The sequence below is a fragment of the Dipodomys spectabilis genome, unplaced genomic scaffold (genome assembly GCF_019054845.1).
Source record: "Dipodomys spectabilis isolate Male_0828 unplaced genomic scaffold, ASM1905484v1 ptg000032l, whole genome shotgun sequence".
NCBI lineage: Eukaryota > Metazoa > Chordata > Mammalia > Rodentia > Heteromyidae > Dipodomys > Dipodomys spectabilis.
The window spans coordinates 823,354-840,008 of record NW_024870709.1 but is presented as its reverse complement, the minus strand read 5'-3'; the positions used below and the strand labels follow the sequence as shown (position 1 = coordinate 840,008).

The following is a 16,655-nucleotide window of genomic DNA, read 5'->3' as shown; positions in this document are numbered from 1 at the left end:
ACACACACACACACACACACACACACACACAGAAGATGAGGTTGAGTCTAACAACAGTGAATTCATTTACTACACAAGAGATTAGAATGTCCAAGTAGGTAATTTACATTCCTGCCTCCGGTGAAAAGTTAAAATTTCCATCTCTATTTAAACAGTCATAAAGCAAGTTCTCCTGCCTGACGTACTTACAGTTTCTGGCAGGGCTTTCTAAAAAGCGTCATGCAGAGTTGGCTCGAGCGCAAGCTCTAGACATAGCTGGTGGAGGTCTTCCTGAGCGCGGTCCCGGTCGCATTCTTCTGTTGGTTGGTGCAGGGCACAGGAGGCGCGCGGGGTGCCAGGCGCGCAGGGGCCGGGTACCTGCGCCATCGCTGCTTCCTGTTGCAGCCGCAGTACCCGCAGAGCAGGCCCCCTCCAATGAAGAGCACAGCCACCGTCAACCAGCCCAGGAAGAGGGCTGCTCCCAGCTCTCGTTTCTGACCCACGTGGATGGCTGGGTTGTAAAAATCCCTGATGATGATATTAGCTGTCCAGGATACTGGGATCAGAACAAAGATGCCGGTCAGGATAAAGAGGACTCCTGAAGCTCCCAGAAGGTATGCCTTAACTCTCTCGTCAGTGCTCGTGCACTGGATCTGCTTCATGCCACTGATGCCAATCAGGAGCGCGCTGAAGGAGAGAGCCACAGCCACGCACATGAGGGCCCGCGCTGCTTCCAGGACAGGCGGGAGTGCCAACAAAGAGTCATAAAACTTGCACTGCAATGTCACCCTGGCTTGTTGGATGCAGTTCATCCAGAGCCCTTCCCAGATCCTCTCAAAGATAATAATATTGCTGCCAATAAAAGCTGATACTCTCCACTGAGGCAGAAGGGTTGTGGCAAGGGTCCCGATCATGCCAAAGAACCCAAGAACCAGCCCAGCAACTTGTAGTGGATAAAATGCCATGGTCTGGACTTTGAAGACTGGTTCAACCTGGCTCGTCTTAGAAGATGCTCAAATTGCAGGACGTGGAGGGCTGTTGGATTCTAGAGTCGTCTTTGATGAGGAAGGATCTTTGCCGGGGCTGTCCATTGTATTTGCGTCTAAATCAGCAGTGGAGAGTGAACTTGATCCTAACTAGAAGGACCTGTTGAAAATGCAGGCAGTCTTTGTTCACACACAGTCACTGCTGCTTGGATTATTCACTGTCATATATAATTCGTTCCCAGCCAATAAGGAGGTAAGTAGAGGTGTGTCAAGAAATACTGCATTCAACTTCAGTATTCCTCATATTATTATTGTCTTAGTAGTGCTATAATTAAGTGTCAAAGCTTCCATTGTGGATTGCTAATTACAGAGCTGAGGACTTCCTCTCTGTAACTCACTCTGATATGGAAAGTATAAATATATGTGTACAACTACAGATAAGCTCAAAGCTTAGAGAGCAATTGAAAAACATTTTAGACTTTAGGCTAGCTCTTGCTTCCTTCTTGTATAAGCTGCCTTTCTTGAAGATGGTTAAATAATTCTAGTCTTAATAAAGACTTCAGGATAAAAATGCTTAGGCATTCCATTCTAAACTTCTATTAAAACTATGGAGAGTTAGGAGGTGTCTTAAGTGAGAAATTCAATTTTTCATAGCTATTTTTCAGATCTAGAAAGAAGATCAAGAAAGGCTGGTTTGGATGGACTAGCAATTATTCTATTAACTGCTAAGAATTGCCTCTCCCTCTGCTGAAAGATGGTTAGTGTATAAACTTTCAATTAGATGTCTCCATTGACACCTTGCACTACATCATAGGTTAGGAAATCAAAAGCATCTATTTCATTTTCAGAGTCCTATGACAGATGTCTTTCCAATTAACTATGAAATGAGTTCAAATTCGATAACAGAAAACATTTTAGGGCTGGCAGGTGTCACCAAAGAAACCAGGCTTGCACTCTGTACTTGACATAGTTACAGAATGAAGTCTATATATGGTGCTTGTTGGAGGAGAAACATGTTGAAACTGAGCAAGGACAAACCCAGGCTTCTTACTATGCTTCCCATCCGCTCTATGCCTAGTCTGATTCAAAATAAATAAAGGAGGGACCATTGCTTTTCTCAAATGTTTATCGTATGACTAAATCCGAACTGTAGCACTACCTCTTCTACAGTTTAAGTAGTCTCCTAGCAAAGAGAATTCAGGTGAGGATGGTTCCATTTTCTAAGGGTTCCATTGTCATTCTTCACTATCCTTGAGCAGACACTGGGGGGATTCATGTGGGAAGTAGGAGTCTTTCTTTCCCATCTCTTTTCTACATCCCACAGGAATCCATTTTGAGGATGAGGAATGCACCTGGGGAAGTAGAGCCAACAGCCTTTGCCTGGGAAGCTCTACAGTTTCCAGAGGGTTCCACCGTCAGTCAACTGAAGGCCAGAGAGTTCAGGGGTGGCCCAGGATCACCCAGATTTTAGGAGCTCATTAAGTAAATGGAGAAATATGAAAAGCAATTGTACTTTCTAAATGGACGGTCTGAGAACTCCCTCTCCCAGAAGTGTGAAGCATCAAGGAAACAAATCACTTCATGGAGTTGACAGTTTCCTCCCCCAGCTCAGGGTGAAGGTTCTGGTGTGGAGACACAAGGCTTGATCAACCCTCACCCTGTCAAGATTGTCCAATGCTTCTCAGACTTGGAGAATGTAGCTTCTCTTTCCTCTTTCGTGTTCTTCTTCCTCATTCCATCACATTTTTCAGTCCTATCTTCATTTATGTTTTTGTCCTGGAAGTTTCCAGTTTGTTGGTCTTTTCTAATTACTTGATTTTCCAGCGGTGACAGCATCTGTAAAGTAAACATCTCCCAAGCAAACAACAGTGAGTGCATGTATTTACTTTTAGAATACAGAGCTACCTCTTGAATGTAAGATTAACCTGAGAAACATAAATAATGTAGTTCTTATTTTATTTTTCACCCACCATCGCCAAAGTCCATTGTCAATTACTTCTTTTCTCCTTTAAAACTAAGGAAGAACAACTTCTTTCCTGTCCAACTTTTCTGTGACACTTACCCTCTCCTGCCTTCTCTGAGACCTTCCCTTGCTCCATGAATTATTTCCTCCTCTGCACTATGCCCTCGGCCTCTTTCTCAATTGTCTTTTCTAATATAAACATTCATTTCTCTTCCATTTAAAAATTCCATCATCTCCACGCACTGCTATGTATCCCTGTACATCTTTAGGTCCACTTCCATTTTCTGCTACACCATACAGTGCAGTCTAACTTCTAGCACTCAATGAATTTTATCGATCTCCCCAATCCTATGTACTATTAAAACACAATGCTTTCAGAGTTGTTCTTTCTGGGCCTCAAAGTGACAACCAGTCACTTCACTGTCCTTGTATGAGGCAGTGAAGGACTTGTGTTTTGTGACCAGGTTCAGTCTTTGCTTGATGCCTTTAGTCACCCATGATGACCATATTTGGGGCCCTCTCCAAACAGACTGTTCTACAAAATCAGCAGCAGCAGCAGCAGCAGCATCACCATCATCACCATCATCACCATCATCATCATCATCATCATCATCATCATCATCATCATCATCGGCAACTTCATTGGGATGCTTTGAACATTACATTAGAGGATGTTTGCAAACACAGAGGAAAAGTTTTCTTTTACTCTTAGTCTCATTTATTTTTGTTTTATGATATGCTTATTCCTTCTCTATCTGCACATCCTCAGACTCTTCTTTCCCTTAGTTACATTTCTTGGGTTTAACTGTTTCTTCTCAGATTCCATCCATACTTCAATACGCCCAATGAATATTTACTTCAATATCCTCTCACTCACGCTCACCCTCTTGAGCCTTGTGTGTAAACACTACTTCAACGATCTCCTATCAAATGGGAAGATCTGAATCTGTTATCTTTCACCCTGGTCTCTGTTTATGATTGTTACTCTTTTTTGTTTTGTTTTTAATCTCAATCCCTCAACCAATATGAATCTGGGGTAGATGCTGACATTCTACCCAGCTGCTTGTTGCAGCTGCTGAGCAGGCTGCAGCGAAAGCCCTCTGCTTGAGCCCCAGGTGTCCTTCTGATGCTGCCTGAAGTAGACATCTTCCCAAATCATTCTTCACTCCTGCAGGACGCGCCTACCTCCACTGACTGATCAATCAGGGATGTGAAGTCAAGCTTGACCAGTCTAACTGGAAGTTAAATCTCAGGATCAATAGTAGCTCCAGATCTCACTGAAGAGTCACAAGTTCACTTCTCTCCGTGTTTGACCCTCTTTCTTACCTTCTTTTCAGTTATTGATCCCATAGAAAACACAACACACATATCTCCACTTTATTGCCAGCTTCACAGGGAATTCAAGTACTGACCAATACTTTCTGCTAATTTATTAAGTATGTTTTCTCTCCTTACACTGCTAGTCTTTAATTCATACTTTCAATATCTGCATCATTTCAATAACATCTTTCTTAGTCTCATTGCCTCTGGCCTAAGACTTTCTTAGTACAAATTTTGCTTAGCAGTCGTGAAGACTTGATGAGCCCAAATCTGAAGATGTTACCATCACCCATAGCAATTTCCAATAGTTCTCCACTACCTCCAAGCTAATATGCAAAGAAATGGCAGCATGAAAAAAAAAATACTCCAGCTTGGTCCCTGCCAAAATTTAAAACTTTACATCTTAGTGAATGCAGTAACTATTAAGCAATTGCTATAACACATATCATTGAAAGTGTAGCTATATCCATGGGTATGAAAATAAGGTATAAGCAGAGTATAAACAGAAGTGATCTCAGCTTTCAACATAAGATGAAGGAAATATGGATAGGAGTTAGCCAGATAACCAGGCAAATTGTGGGAAGCAAATCCCACAATCTGCAAAGTAGAACCTGTATATGTAAAGCTCTGTAGCCATGCGAGATTGGATCTTAGACACATGAGTGTATGTGAGAGAATTGAGGCAGTGAATATAGGTAAGAAATTGATATTCAAGTCTGTGTTTGTCATTTAGTAATCTAAGATTAATGCAAAGTCCAGTTTAGATTTTAAGCACGAAACTGACACTGTCAAGTTTCAAGTCAACATTAAGATAACAAGGGCAAAAAAGTCACCAATTACAAAAAGAATAGGGATATTTGAAGAAAATGGAAAAAACAACAACTACAAAGTGAGTATGATGAAACCACTTAGAAAAGAGACCATGAAAGCTGAGTTAGAGAAGACCAAAGAGGAGATAGAGATGCATCTTTCTTCTGTATAGGAGACTCAAACGCTAAAGCTGAGCAGTGGATCAGCAGTAGGGAACAGATGATTGTGATATCATGGTTGTGTAATTGTGTAATTGTACCCAGTGGTGCCTTCCTTGATGTATGAGGCACCCAGGGAATGAGTGACTTCTAAGGAAACGATAAAGCATTCCGTTTTCAGATGCAAAGTCTGGGTTGTGTGTCAGTCATCCTAGTAAACAATGTAAAGAATGAGATATGTTGCAGCTCAAAGGAATGATCTGGACTGGACTATCATACACAAGCCCATACTATCAACAAATTATCACAATGAAGGAGAGGAATCTGACAATAAGACTGGTAGAGTTTCTCTATAATCATGTCCTCTTGCAGTATTTTTAAGGTGTCTAGGTTCAGTGGAAGAATTTCTGGACTGTGTAGAAAATGTTTACTTGCTGCAAGTAAGCAAAGGAAGAGTTATAACCTCAAGAGGGAAATCAAAGATGCACAAATCAACCCCATCTCATCCTGCTCTTCTCCATTTTCAGGGGTTTCCTGACAGAAAATGCTCTGATTTTTCCTATTTTCCTATTTGTCTATTTTGAAAGTATCAAACCTATCTTCCTCAGTGGTCAGCTCAGGGTTTAACGGCAAATCTATTAGATCAATTAGTAGGTATGTTCATATATGTATGTATGTAGGTAGGTAGGTATGTTCATACCTGTTAGCATACACACATGTATGCTAACACATAAAGCTACTTTATTATTATTTTCATTTGCATTCTGCCTTCTACTACATATAACTTTACCATCAGCAGCAGCCCAAGTAACACATACAAATTGCTCATTTGATTATTACTTATTTTCCTTAGGATTTTGATTCAAACTTTTTCACAGGGGACACATGTCCTGAGTTCTACAGGGTCTTTCAGCTTCACATTTTCCCCATTGCGGACATTGCTTTACTTTTTATTAATACATTTATCTAAGGCAGTTTTCATAAATTCATATACTTAGGCTACATGCTATTTCTATTCATTACTTATTACTATATTCTATATTTGTTTTATATACTATATCTATTCATATTTGTGTAAGATGTTTCCCATATGGGATTTAGTTTCTGTAACAACGGAGATTGTGTCTTACTGCTTTTGCCAATAGATTCTCTGGGCAAAATATAGATTCCTTCATCATTGTCGGCGCCCCCAAAAATATTACTTGAATGGATCATGAATTGATTCGTCAATGCAATGTTTCACTTAGGCCCTTTCCTAATTTGAGGTTTGCTATTTATTTATATCTAAGTTAGAAAATTTGCAGTTTTAGTACTTTTCTACGTAGCTCAACATTGGATTGGTATAATGGAATATTACTTCATTTGTCGAAAACCATCCAGCTGATTCTAGAAACGCATTTAGGGGTAATCTAAAATCCATCTAAATTAAGGTACTACCATCTGCTAATCAGTTAAATTTTCCTGTTACCTTGAATTATCAACTCAAATTTCTAAGTTTGAAGTCTACTTACATTCTGATATTACAAATGAGTCTTCTTGTTAAACCCAGTAAGGAAACCCCAACATGTACTCCAAAAGACCACAAACCTGTGTGCGGTATATAAATCTTTGGATTTGTCTTCCTTTTGTCTTTCTTCTTCTCTTTTTGCTCTTTTCTTTCCATGTAAAATGGCTGCTGAAGTAAAAGACTTGTGAAAATGAGAATGGTAACTTGTCAGTCACAAGTGACAATTTAAAAACAAGGGCAGGAAATAAAAAGGGAAATCCTGTGAGTTTTGCCTGCAAAATACCTTTGCTAAACATTGGCCAAGAATTTTCACCTGATATTTTGGGCAGCAATGTAGTATCTATGAAAACCCAAAAGCAACTACACTAATAAAAACCAAAACCAAAACTAATAAAGCCACATATTATTTTAGGCATTGTATAACTCCACTTCTGACATCAGAAAGAAATCTCTTTAGTTATGGAACAACACTATCAACACCTCACAATAAATACTGGAGACACGATTTGTAGACACGATTTATGAGTATTTCTTCTTTTAGAGAAGCTTATGGAATGTCGTCCAGGTGTACACGTCCTACACTTTTGATCAGTGACACTCAAAGCTGACTTCACATTAGAAGAGCTCTTGAAAAATTTACTAGAGCTCCTCCCACAACTATTAAACCAGAACCCTTCGGGACAGGGTTCTCTTGTCCCTGTTTTCCTTTTAGTGTTACAAAAACACCCCCTCCCATATGATAATGCACGCTTACCGGAAGCAGAAAACCTGCTTGAAGAATTTTTTTCTTTTCCAGTGTTTTGGTTTTACTTTAATTGTTATCATCTGGGGTGTCTCATTAACCATATAACTTCCCCTATCAATCCAACTAAACCAACAGAGCTGCATGCAGACATCAGCCGTAAGTGACTCTCCCTGTAGTTAGAGCTGAAAGCTACTACTGTTACGAACGGGTTGGTAGCATGCACTTTAACCTCCTCTCTCCAAACAGTGCTTTGGAATCTTGATAGTGAATTTGAAGTTCTACTTCTTGACAAGAACATTTTGTATTTCTGTAAACATTCCTGTTAATCTTAGTTCTAGATGAGTAGGCGGTAAAAAAAAATCTTTGAACTAAAAAGAAGGAATTCATTGTTGTAATCTCTGTGCAATTAGGCAATGTTATCTTTAAAAGCAAGGGTCTGATATTTATCAGTCATAAATGAAAACACCTCACCCAGATCATTAGCATAGTGCTTACAATGAATTATGTTCAAATACACTTGAAAATATGTTTAAAGAAATCTTGAATGGTATATTACTTCAATTATGTTTATACACTAGACATAATATAAATGTGTCTGTAGTTCTTATAAAACTACAAAAACTAATGCAATTAATAAATTAAATACAAGCAACACTCATAAGTGATAAAATCAGTTTTGATTTCATAGATAACCTTGAATTTTTGATACTGATGTGGAAGTTTTGATTACTAGAAGAGATAAATACTTTCATAATGACAAGTCCTCAACTTTTACTTACTATATGTCAAGTGTGATGTACCATTATTTTATACATCCATTTATCACTGTCAATTTTTTTCATCTTAACAGTGAGATTGTTTTTAACCTCATCCAATATTCTGATGAGCCAACACATTTCAGAACAATGCATACGTGAAATGCTGGCAAATTAAAAGCTGTTGGTATTTATTGTGTATTTTCTTCTACACTTTTAATGAGCCGTACAAAGGTCATCTCTGATCCTTGCATTAATTTCTCTTGGGTTGATTTGAGAAAATTTCAGCAAGTTTTTTCTTTTATTTGGTATTATTTGGTTCTGTATATTACAAGGACTTACTGTCCCACTCCTTGCATTTGGAACTGTGTGTGGTGATCATATTTTACTTTTTCTCATAATTTAAGAAAGTACAATTGAATTTTATTCTATGCAAATAATCATGTCTCATTATAAAATCACAGCTACGTAAATAATAACATTAATTTAACCAGTAGGCAGATTATGTAGACAAAATATTCTAACATTTGGACAAGTCAATTTCAAAGAAGCCAGAGGCATATCGGACCCATAATAAATTCAATGTTTCCACTTTGAGTAATTTCTTGGGTCAGTGCAATCTTCCACATAGTGCTCATCTAAAGCATGCAATCATGTGGTAGTACATCAGTACAATTGTCTTCCAAATAACCCCAAGTAACTAAAACAGCTTAACATCAGGATACATCCCTAAACATTTTGCTTACTCTCTAGTTGCTGTGTATATAAACTGAAAAATACTAATGTGCCTCTATCCTAGTCTACTTCTTCATTTACATAAAGAAGACAGTTAATGTGAATTATCTTAGTTGATATAACAAATAGCTTTTTCATACTTTAAACAAAATTAATAACCTGTGCCTGCCTCCCTAGAGTTTAGCTAGAATCTTTCTTCTGTTCTGAGATACTATCTCTCCTGTCATCTCTTTACCATGGCATTTGTCATGTTGTTCTTATTGGTGATGACCTTGAGAAAATACTGCTCCATCATTTTGGTGGATGCTCTTGTGTTGGAATTTGTTTGGTCCCTTTGTCATAAACGGGGGATTGAAAATCAAAGGAAGTAGAGGGAAGAAGATCACCTAGGCAAAGTATAGTTTTCATCTCACCATATCGAGGATACGTGTAATCAACCTGATGTTTGGCTATTGATAACTGACCTTGCTCATTTTGTTGGAGTGAGGTCTGTCAGGGCTCTCCACTATACAATTATCCTTTCCTACTTACCACCTTTATTGGAGGGCATTGCGCATGGTACACATTTAAAAGCAGGATACTTACAGAAATTATTTTGAATGCTTGTGTATAGGACATTTACCTCTCTTCCCCTATTTATTTGTTTATTAAATTATTTATTTATATCAAAATGGAATTATGGTCTTTATTTTCCTTTGAGATAGAATCTGGCATTCCTTTATTTTCCTTTCATTTTATTTACCTTGTATTTTAGTCTCCTTTTATTTTATTTCTTAAAATTTTCCAGTAAAGGCTATTAGAAGTTTTTTCAGTTGTCTCTTGTGACTTCTTTATTTTCCATGAGCATAAAGTACCTTATAGTCATCTTTTATAGTCTCAGTTCCAGTCTTATAAGTAGCCACATCTCTAAGCAGCCTTCGCTACTGTTATATAAGAATGGCATTAAGAAACAATGAGATTTTTACTTGAGTTTATGTCTACTGTGGTCAAATTCTTTTAATCTTCTCAGTTCATACAGTAAGAAATATACATTATATCTGCTAACTGGTATATATGCACACACATTCTCTCTTTTTTTGCCAGTCATGGGTCCTGAGCTCTGGACCTGGGTGCGGTCCCTGAGCTCTTCAGCTCAAGGCTAGCGCTCTACCACTTGAGCCAGAGCACCACTTCTGGCTTTTTCTGCTTATGTGGTGCTGAGGAATTGAACCCAGGGCCTCATGCATGCAAGGCAAGCACTCTATCACTGAGCCACCTTCCCATCCCACATTCTCATATTTAGACCCCAAATATTCACTACTGTTTGTTGTGCAAGCTCAATAAAAACAGATGTCTTTTATTATTTATTCTCTTGATAACGAGTAAAAAAAATCTAACAAGTTAGTACAAGATGACTATTGAATTAAAAAGTGAATAACCTATCATTTCAATTAAGTTTATACTATAAGCATACTCTACTTTGTAATATTTTTTCTATAAGACCATTTTTAGAATTGGCTATCAGGAAAAGATGAAGAGATGACACTGTTCAAAAAGAAATGTATTAATTACCTGGTTTATGTAACTATAATCCCTCTCTTTATCACCTTTACAATAACATTTTTTAAAAGAATTGAGGATCAAGCCCTATTGCAATAATTAATACAAGAAAATTCCTTATTCAGTGAATATTCTCTAGTTTGTCTCCAGTGTCAATTTTTTTAAATTTTGTGTTTAAGCAAATATGAATACTTTTGTTTGTAACTATCAGGCAAAATAATAATACACAAACTTCACAGATATTTTGGTATCTATCTGAAAATAGCTTTCTACCATCTGTCACTAGTAGAGATATGACAAAAGAGAAAATTCCAGCTTTGCAGATATGTCAGAGCATTTTATGATTGTTAGAATCCACATTTCCTTAACTGCTTGTGAGCCTAAACTTTTTCTCTCCATTATTCTCATTTTCTCTGTTCACTTTTGCTTTTTCTACACATGCTTTGCAGTTTTTATAATAAACATTTAGAAATTATAAACAATAACAAATCCAGATCCATGTATTAAGTAGTTTAATTTTACTTATGCTCTTTTTAATATGCATAGTTTAATTTCCTTTATGCTATGTCTTTTACTGAATTAAATTCTATGACTATTCTAGTTCTTTTGTTTTCATTTTTATTTTTTGTGCTGGTCCTTGGTCTTGAACTCAGGGCCTGGATGCTGTCTCTGAGCATTTTTGTCCAAAGCTGGCAATCTAACACTTGAGCCACAGATCCACTTCTGGCTTTTTTTTGGTGGATTAACTGGGGGGAAAAAAGACTCTCATGGACTTCCCTGCCTGAGATCTCAGCCTCCTAAGTAACTAGAATTACAAGTGTGAGCCTGGTGGTTATTCTAGTTTTTAAGAAGAATTTTGCTTTTATGTAGAAATTGTGATGCATTGATCAGTAAAGAATGTATTACGTGAGGAGGGCTTCAGTTCTCTTTTTATCACATTTTATCTATGATGCATTGCATCTTTTGTTTTTTCATCTTTCTAAGCCATGTATTATTCAATAAATCCTCTAATAAGCAGAATAATGGTTCCAAGATATCCTGATTCAAATGTTGAAACATGTGAATATTGTTGCGTGGCCGAGAGGAAGTAAGTTTGAAGATGACTAAGGGTGACTTGAAGATAGAGAGGATGTCTTGGATTACATGGCTGGCTGCAGGGTAAACAAGATCTTTATTTTTAAGGAGGCAGCAGAAGCAGATCCAGGAGGAAGCTAACACTTGCAGGACAGCAAACGTTGGTAGCTTTGAAGATGGAGGGGTGGAGGCTCTGATCCACGAAATGTGCGTAGCTAGAAAAGAGAAAGAACTGGATTTTCCAGAAAGCCTCTAAAATACCACAGCCCTAGCCACACCTTCCTTTTAGTCTTGTAGGACTAAAATGTGAGATTTGTCATCCATAAAACATTACAATAATAACCTGGTAACATGTAGAACAGTGAAATTTGGGATATACATTTTGGTGGCCACTGTATTTGAAGCACCTGATACCTTTTATTTCTTTTTTGTTTTCTTTATGTGATGCTCCTTGTGATACAGAGGGTTTAATCATTTGTGAAAGGAAACTGCTAATAATGCTTCTGCATGTAACCTTTGCAAGAAATAGAAATAAGTAAAATTGCCTTACTTAGTATAGTAGTTATTTTTTCTTTATATCTGTAATTGGATTACTATGAAATGGTAATCCCTCTTTAATCTGACATCATAATTTTAGGTTCTTTTCCTAGAAGTTACCTATACATGTTAATCCAAAACCACACTTCTAGGACCTCATCCAACACATGACTTTAAAAGCCTCTCCAATTATTCTCCTAGAACTCCATAGGTTTCTTTCTAGCAGTTCAGCTTTGACTTCTCCACCTTGGGTCAACTAGATATCCCAAACACAATTTACTCACGTTTACCCAAACTTTCCTAAATTACTCTCTTTACCTGTCTCAATAAATACAACCTCCATATATTCTACTTTTCAGCTCCCAAAACATGAAGGCATGTTTTTCTTCACCTTTTCATGTCACATCAACATATAATCCATCATACATTTTTACTGTCTGGTTCTAATACCAATTCATTTTCCCATAACTTCTATCAGAAACACTGTTTTTTAGGTATCTTGTTCTTTATTGTTTACACCATCGTTGTATGTTCCAATTCTGCATCTTCTTGTGGCCTACACTTAAAATAAGATCAAGGGTTTTGTCTTTATCTCTTATTTATTTCTTGATTTATCTCCAAACTAGTCTCAAAGCCTTCCAGTTACTTCAGGTACTTGTGGGTTCTTGTCTGCGACTCCGCCAAGATTTCTCTAACAGTTGAATGTCCAGTCTAAAGTTGAACTCTATCTCTATCTGTAACTTTACCCTTGTTATGCTTGTATTTGGATCACTCATATCATACACTGCATAATGAATCCATGAATTCTTTCTGCCCACTGTATGCTCAAAGAGAACAGTGACATATTGTTTTATGTATTAATATATCATTAATATTTAAAATGGTTCCAAGAAGATAGTATGAGTTCAGAAAATATTTTTGGAGTTATATAATTTATTAAAAGCATATTTGAATTGCCTCTGGGTTTTCAATTTTGCTTCATGGGTTTATATAATTTAATTTTCTAAGGATATGTTCATACTTATTGCTTTTGTAATTGGTCTACCATTCTTCATAGTCTATTTTCATATTAATCACATCATTTTTTGGTTCTTACAAGTTTATGCAAAACATTTTAAATTTTTTTCTGTTATTGTACATTTTAAATGTTTGACTTCTGCCCCTCCTCCCCAGATACTTCACAATTACTTTGTTACACTAGCAGCAATAACAAAAACCCATACTGAGTTTGTTCTTCTATTCTTTATATATTCCTTCCTTCTTTTTCTTCTTTTCTTCCTTCTTTCTTTCTTTTTCCTTCATTCCTTTGATTCCCCCCATTCCTCCTTCTTTCTCTCTCTTTCTTTCCTGTGTTGGTACCAGGACTTGAACTCAAGTCAACTTGAACTCAAGTGAAGTTGAGTTCACTGACTGAACCAATCCTGACACTTTGCTAGTTAATTGGTCACCATGTCTCACAGACTTTTCTGCCCTGGCTGACTTCATCCATAACCCTTTTGATCTCATACTTAGGGTTAGAGACGTGAGCCATTGGTGCTCAGCTTCATACTTTCTGTTGGACTTGATCCACAGTTTTATATTACTAAAGAGTCATATAAATCTCCTAATTTATATCCCTTCATATTTATAATTTGAGTTGGGGATAATTAATTTTATTCCTGAGAGTTTCATAATTTTGTCACCATTCTATTTGGGACTTTATTGCTATTATAACCTTAAACTTTAAAATAAGAACATTATTATTTTAAAAATATTTGATTATCTTTATGTAGTTGTACAAGAAATTGCCATTTTACACAGCTATATATGAACACAATGCATCTTGATCACATTTTCACCCATCACAAGCAGGCCTTTCCTTATTTGTCTTCATTTTGTAGAATATACATTAATTCTTGATCGTATTCTCCCACCCTTCTTTTTATTTGTCCTCCTGTTTCCTCATGACCCCAGTGTCCTCCATCCTCTTTCAAGTACCTGTTTCCTGGGGTTCATTTTGTTGAACTTTGATCTGGCCTGTCTAAGGAATTACACTATTTCTTTGAGTTTTCCCTTGAGAACTCTCCATAGTTTAGTTAGCACATACTTTTTAATTGGACTATCATTCTGTTTCAATTTTTATTTTCTTTCTGTGATATCAGGATTAAGCCCAGCCCCATACATACTACAAAACATTCTACTACTGAGTTAACACATTTTTATATACATGCATACTACCTAATGTAACTTACAAACTTATTCGTGTGAGGGAAAACATGCAGCCTTTGACTCCCAGGGCCTGAATTATTACGTAATGTCATTTTTCTGAGGCTGTCCATTTCTTTACAAATGGTACAATATCATTCTATCTAATGTATATTAGATAGAATGTACTTATTTTGCCATTAGCTAAGTTCCTGTGTTTTCTGCTTAGTTTCAATTTGGTATTTAGATTTTACAAATCAGGAAAAGAAGCAACTAGAAATACTGTTCAGTGCTTAAATTCTAGCTGACAGGTATTTCAGTTCAAATTTTGCTTCAAAGACCGACCTTTCTCTCCAATGCCTAATCTTCAGAAATTAGATGATTTTGTGATTTCTCTATGCTTGCACAAAAGCTTTAAGAGTATAATGCAACAGTTCTCAATGGGGAATGAATGTCCCCCAGGGACGTTTTTTTTTCTCCCATCATGGGGCCTGAACTCTGGGCCTGGGCATTGTCCCTCAGCTCTTGAGCTCAACGCTAACACTCTACCACTTGAGCCACAGCGCCACTTCCAGCCTTTTCTGCTTATTTGGTACTGAGGAATCAAACCCAGGGCCTCATGCATGCAAGGCAAGCACTCTACCACTGAGCCACTTTCCCAATCCCCCCCACCTCCCCCTAACCTGGGACTTTTGATGACACTATCTAGAGACATTCTTGGTTATCACTGGGGAAGTTCTGCGGGCATCCTGCGAGTATTCCTTGGGGTTGCTGTCAAACATCTAACCCTGTCCAGGGCAGGCCCACCACAAAGAATCCTGGTCCTGAGTTAGCGCTTAGATATGCCGAGTAGACCAGATAAAGAATGTACTAATTACCCTTATGTGTAATCCTCGCATTATTCATTGCCATCAATCTCAAAATAGCCTTGTGGGGTTGGTATTATCTCCATCTCCATCTTCCTGAAGAGGAGACAGAACATAGAGAAGTAAGATGTGGAGGCATCCAGCAGGGGGGGGCGGTGAGGCAGTGGGGAAGATGTTTCTGTGTATGAGAGGGGGGTTCTGTCTCTGTGTGTGTGTGTGTGTGTGTCTGTGTGTGTGTGTGTCTGTGTGTCTGTTTGTCTGTGTGGTGGTGGGGGTACTAGGGCTGGAACTCAGGGCCTTGTGCCCTTTCTTGACTTTTTCACTCCAGGCTGGCCTTCTATCACTTGAGGCATATCCCCATTTCCCATATTTTATAATATTTTATGTTAAGTTTGTTATAGATAAATTTAAGTTAAGGTCTTCTTTGGTCCTAGAAAAAACTCAATATTATCATGTAAGATCAAATTGAAGGAATAACAGTTGGCAATTTGAGATGGAAAATTTCTTCCTGTCTCCTACATCAGTTTCTTCTAGAGCTCATTTGAGAGTCACTGTTTTACTGTGGGAGATAGGAAATTTTTTTAAGTCATGACTTTCTACCATCTAAATACAGTGCTTTCGACATAGCATCTTGTATATCTCATTGTTGCAATGGGTCAACCTGTATCCCTAGTTAAACAATTTGGTGGAGGGGGCGGGTAGGAGGAGGGAATGTAGTTGTGGAGATGTGAGGGAAGGGATGGTAGGGGAAAAACAAAGGAGGAGGCAACAATGCTTGATAGGAAAGGTACTCATTACCTTGCTCATGTAACTGTAACCCGTCTATACAGTATTTTTACAACAAAAAAAATATTTAAAAAAAGAAAATGAACTTTACAACTTTGGTGGGGTGGTGGGATGGTGGGAGGAGTTGAGGAGGTGGGGAGGGAAGGGATGGTAGGGGAAAACAAAGGAGGAGGCAACAATGCTTGATAGGAAATGTACTCATTACCTTGCTCATGTGATTGTAACCCCTCTGTACAGTATTTTCACAATAAAAAACTTATTCTTTTTAAAAGATAAACAAAAGAAAAAGTTGAAGTAGGAAAAAGCATAAAAATAAATAAATACAGTGCTTTCTCCCAACCTTTTTATTGGGGAATATAAAAACTTATTGTGAGGACAGTTGAGGCTTTATATGGCAATGAATATTTGATATTTAGTGGTCAAGAAATAGACACACCTTGCCTAATAAAAATAAATTCACCAGAGGACTTGCATTATCAAGACCCTCTATTATGCTTGACGTCATAGGACAGGGGAATTTTAATAAGGACAGGTGAGCTTAGCATGATCCAAGGAACAGAGCTTTATATGGGTGATCTTACCTTATATCTTTGCTGAGGGAGTGCCAGAAGCAGGTGCTTCATGACTGTGGAAACGTGGCTGTGTGGAACAGGTCAGCACCTTTTGCCCAGAGGCATTTTGTAAGTCAGTAGCTACAAGAGATGTTTTCAT

General features: G+C 37.6%; 1 protein-coding gene across 1 annotated transcript; it reads right to left on the bottom strand.

The window, feature by feature from the left end:
* Positions 1 to 245: 245 nt before the first annotated feature.
* On the bottom strand, positions 246 to 944 carry Cldn17 (claudin 17). Its single transcript, XM_042677024.1, has one exon. It carries the CDS (start codon positions 942 to 944, stop codon positions 246 to 248), a length of 699 nt encoding a protein of 232 aa, XP_042532958.1.
* Positions 945 to 16,655: the final 15,711 nt, after the last annotated feature.

Bases quoted from the DNA above. Each gene is read 5' to 3' on its own strand.
- Cldn17 (XM_042677024.1), bottom strand. From the start codon at position 944: ATGGCATTTTATCCACTACAAGTTGCTGGGCTGGTTCTTGGGTTCTTT.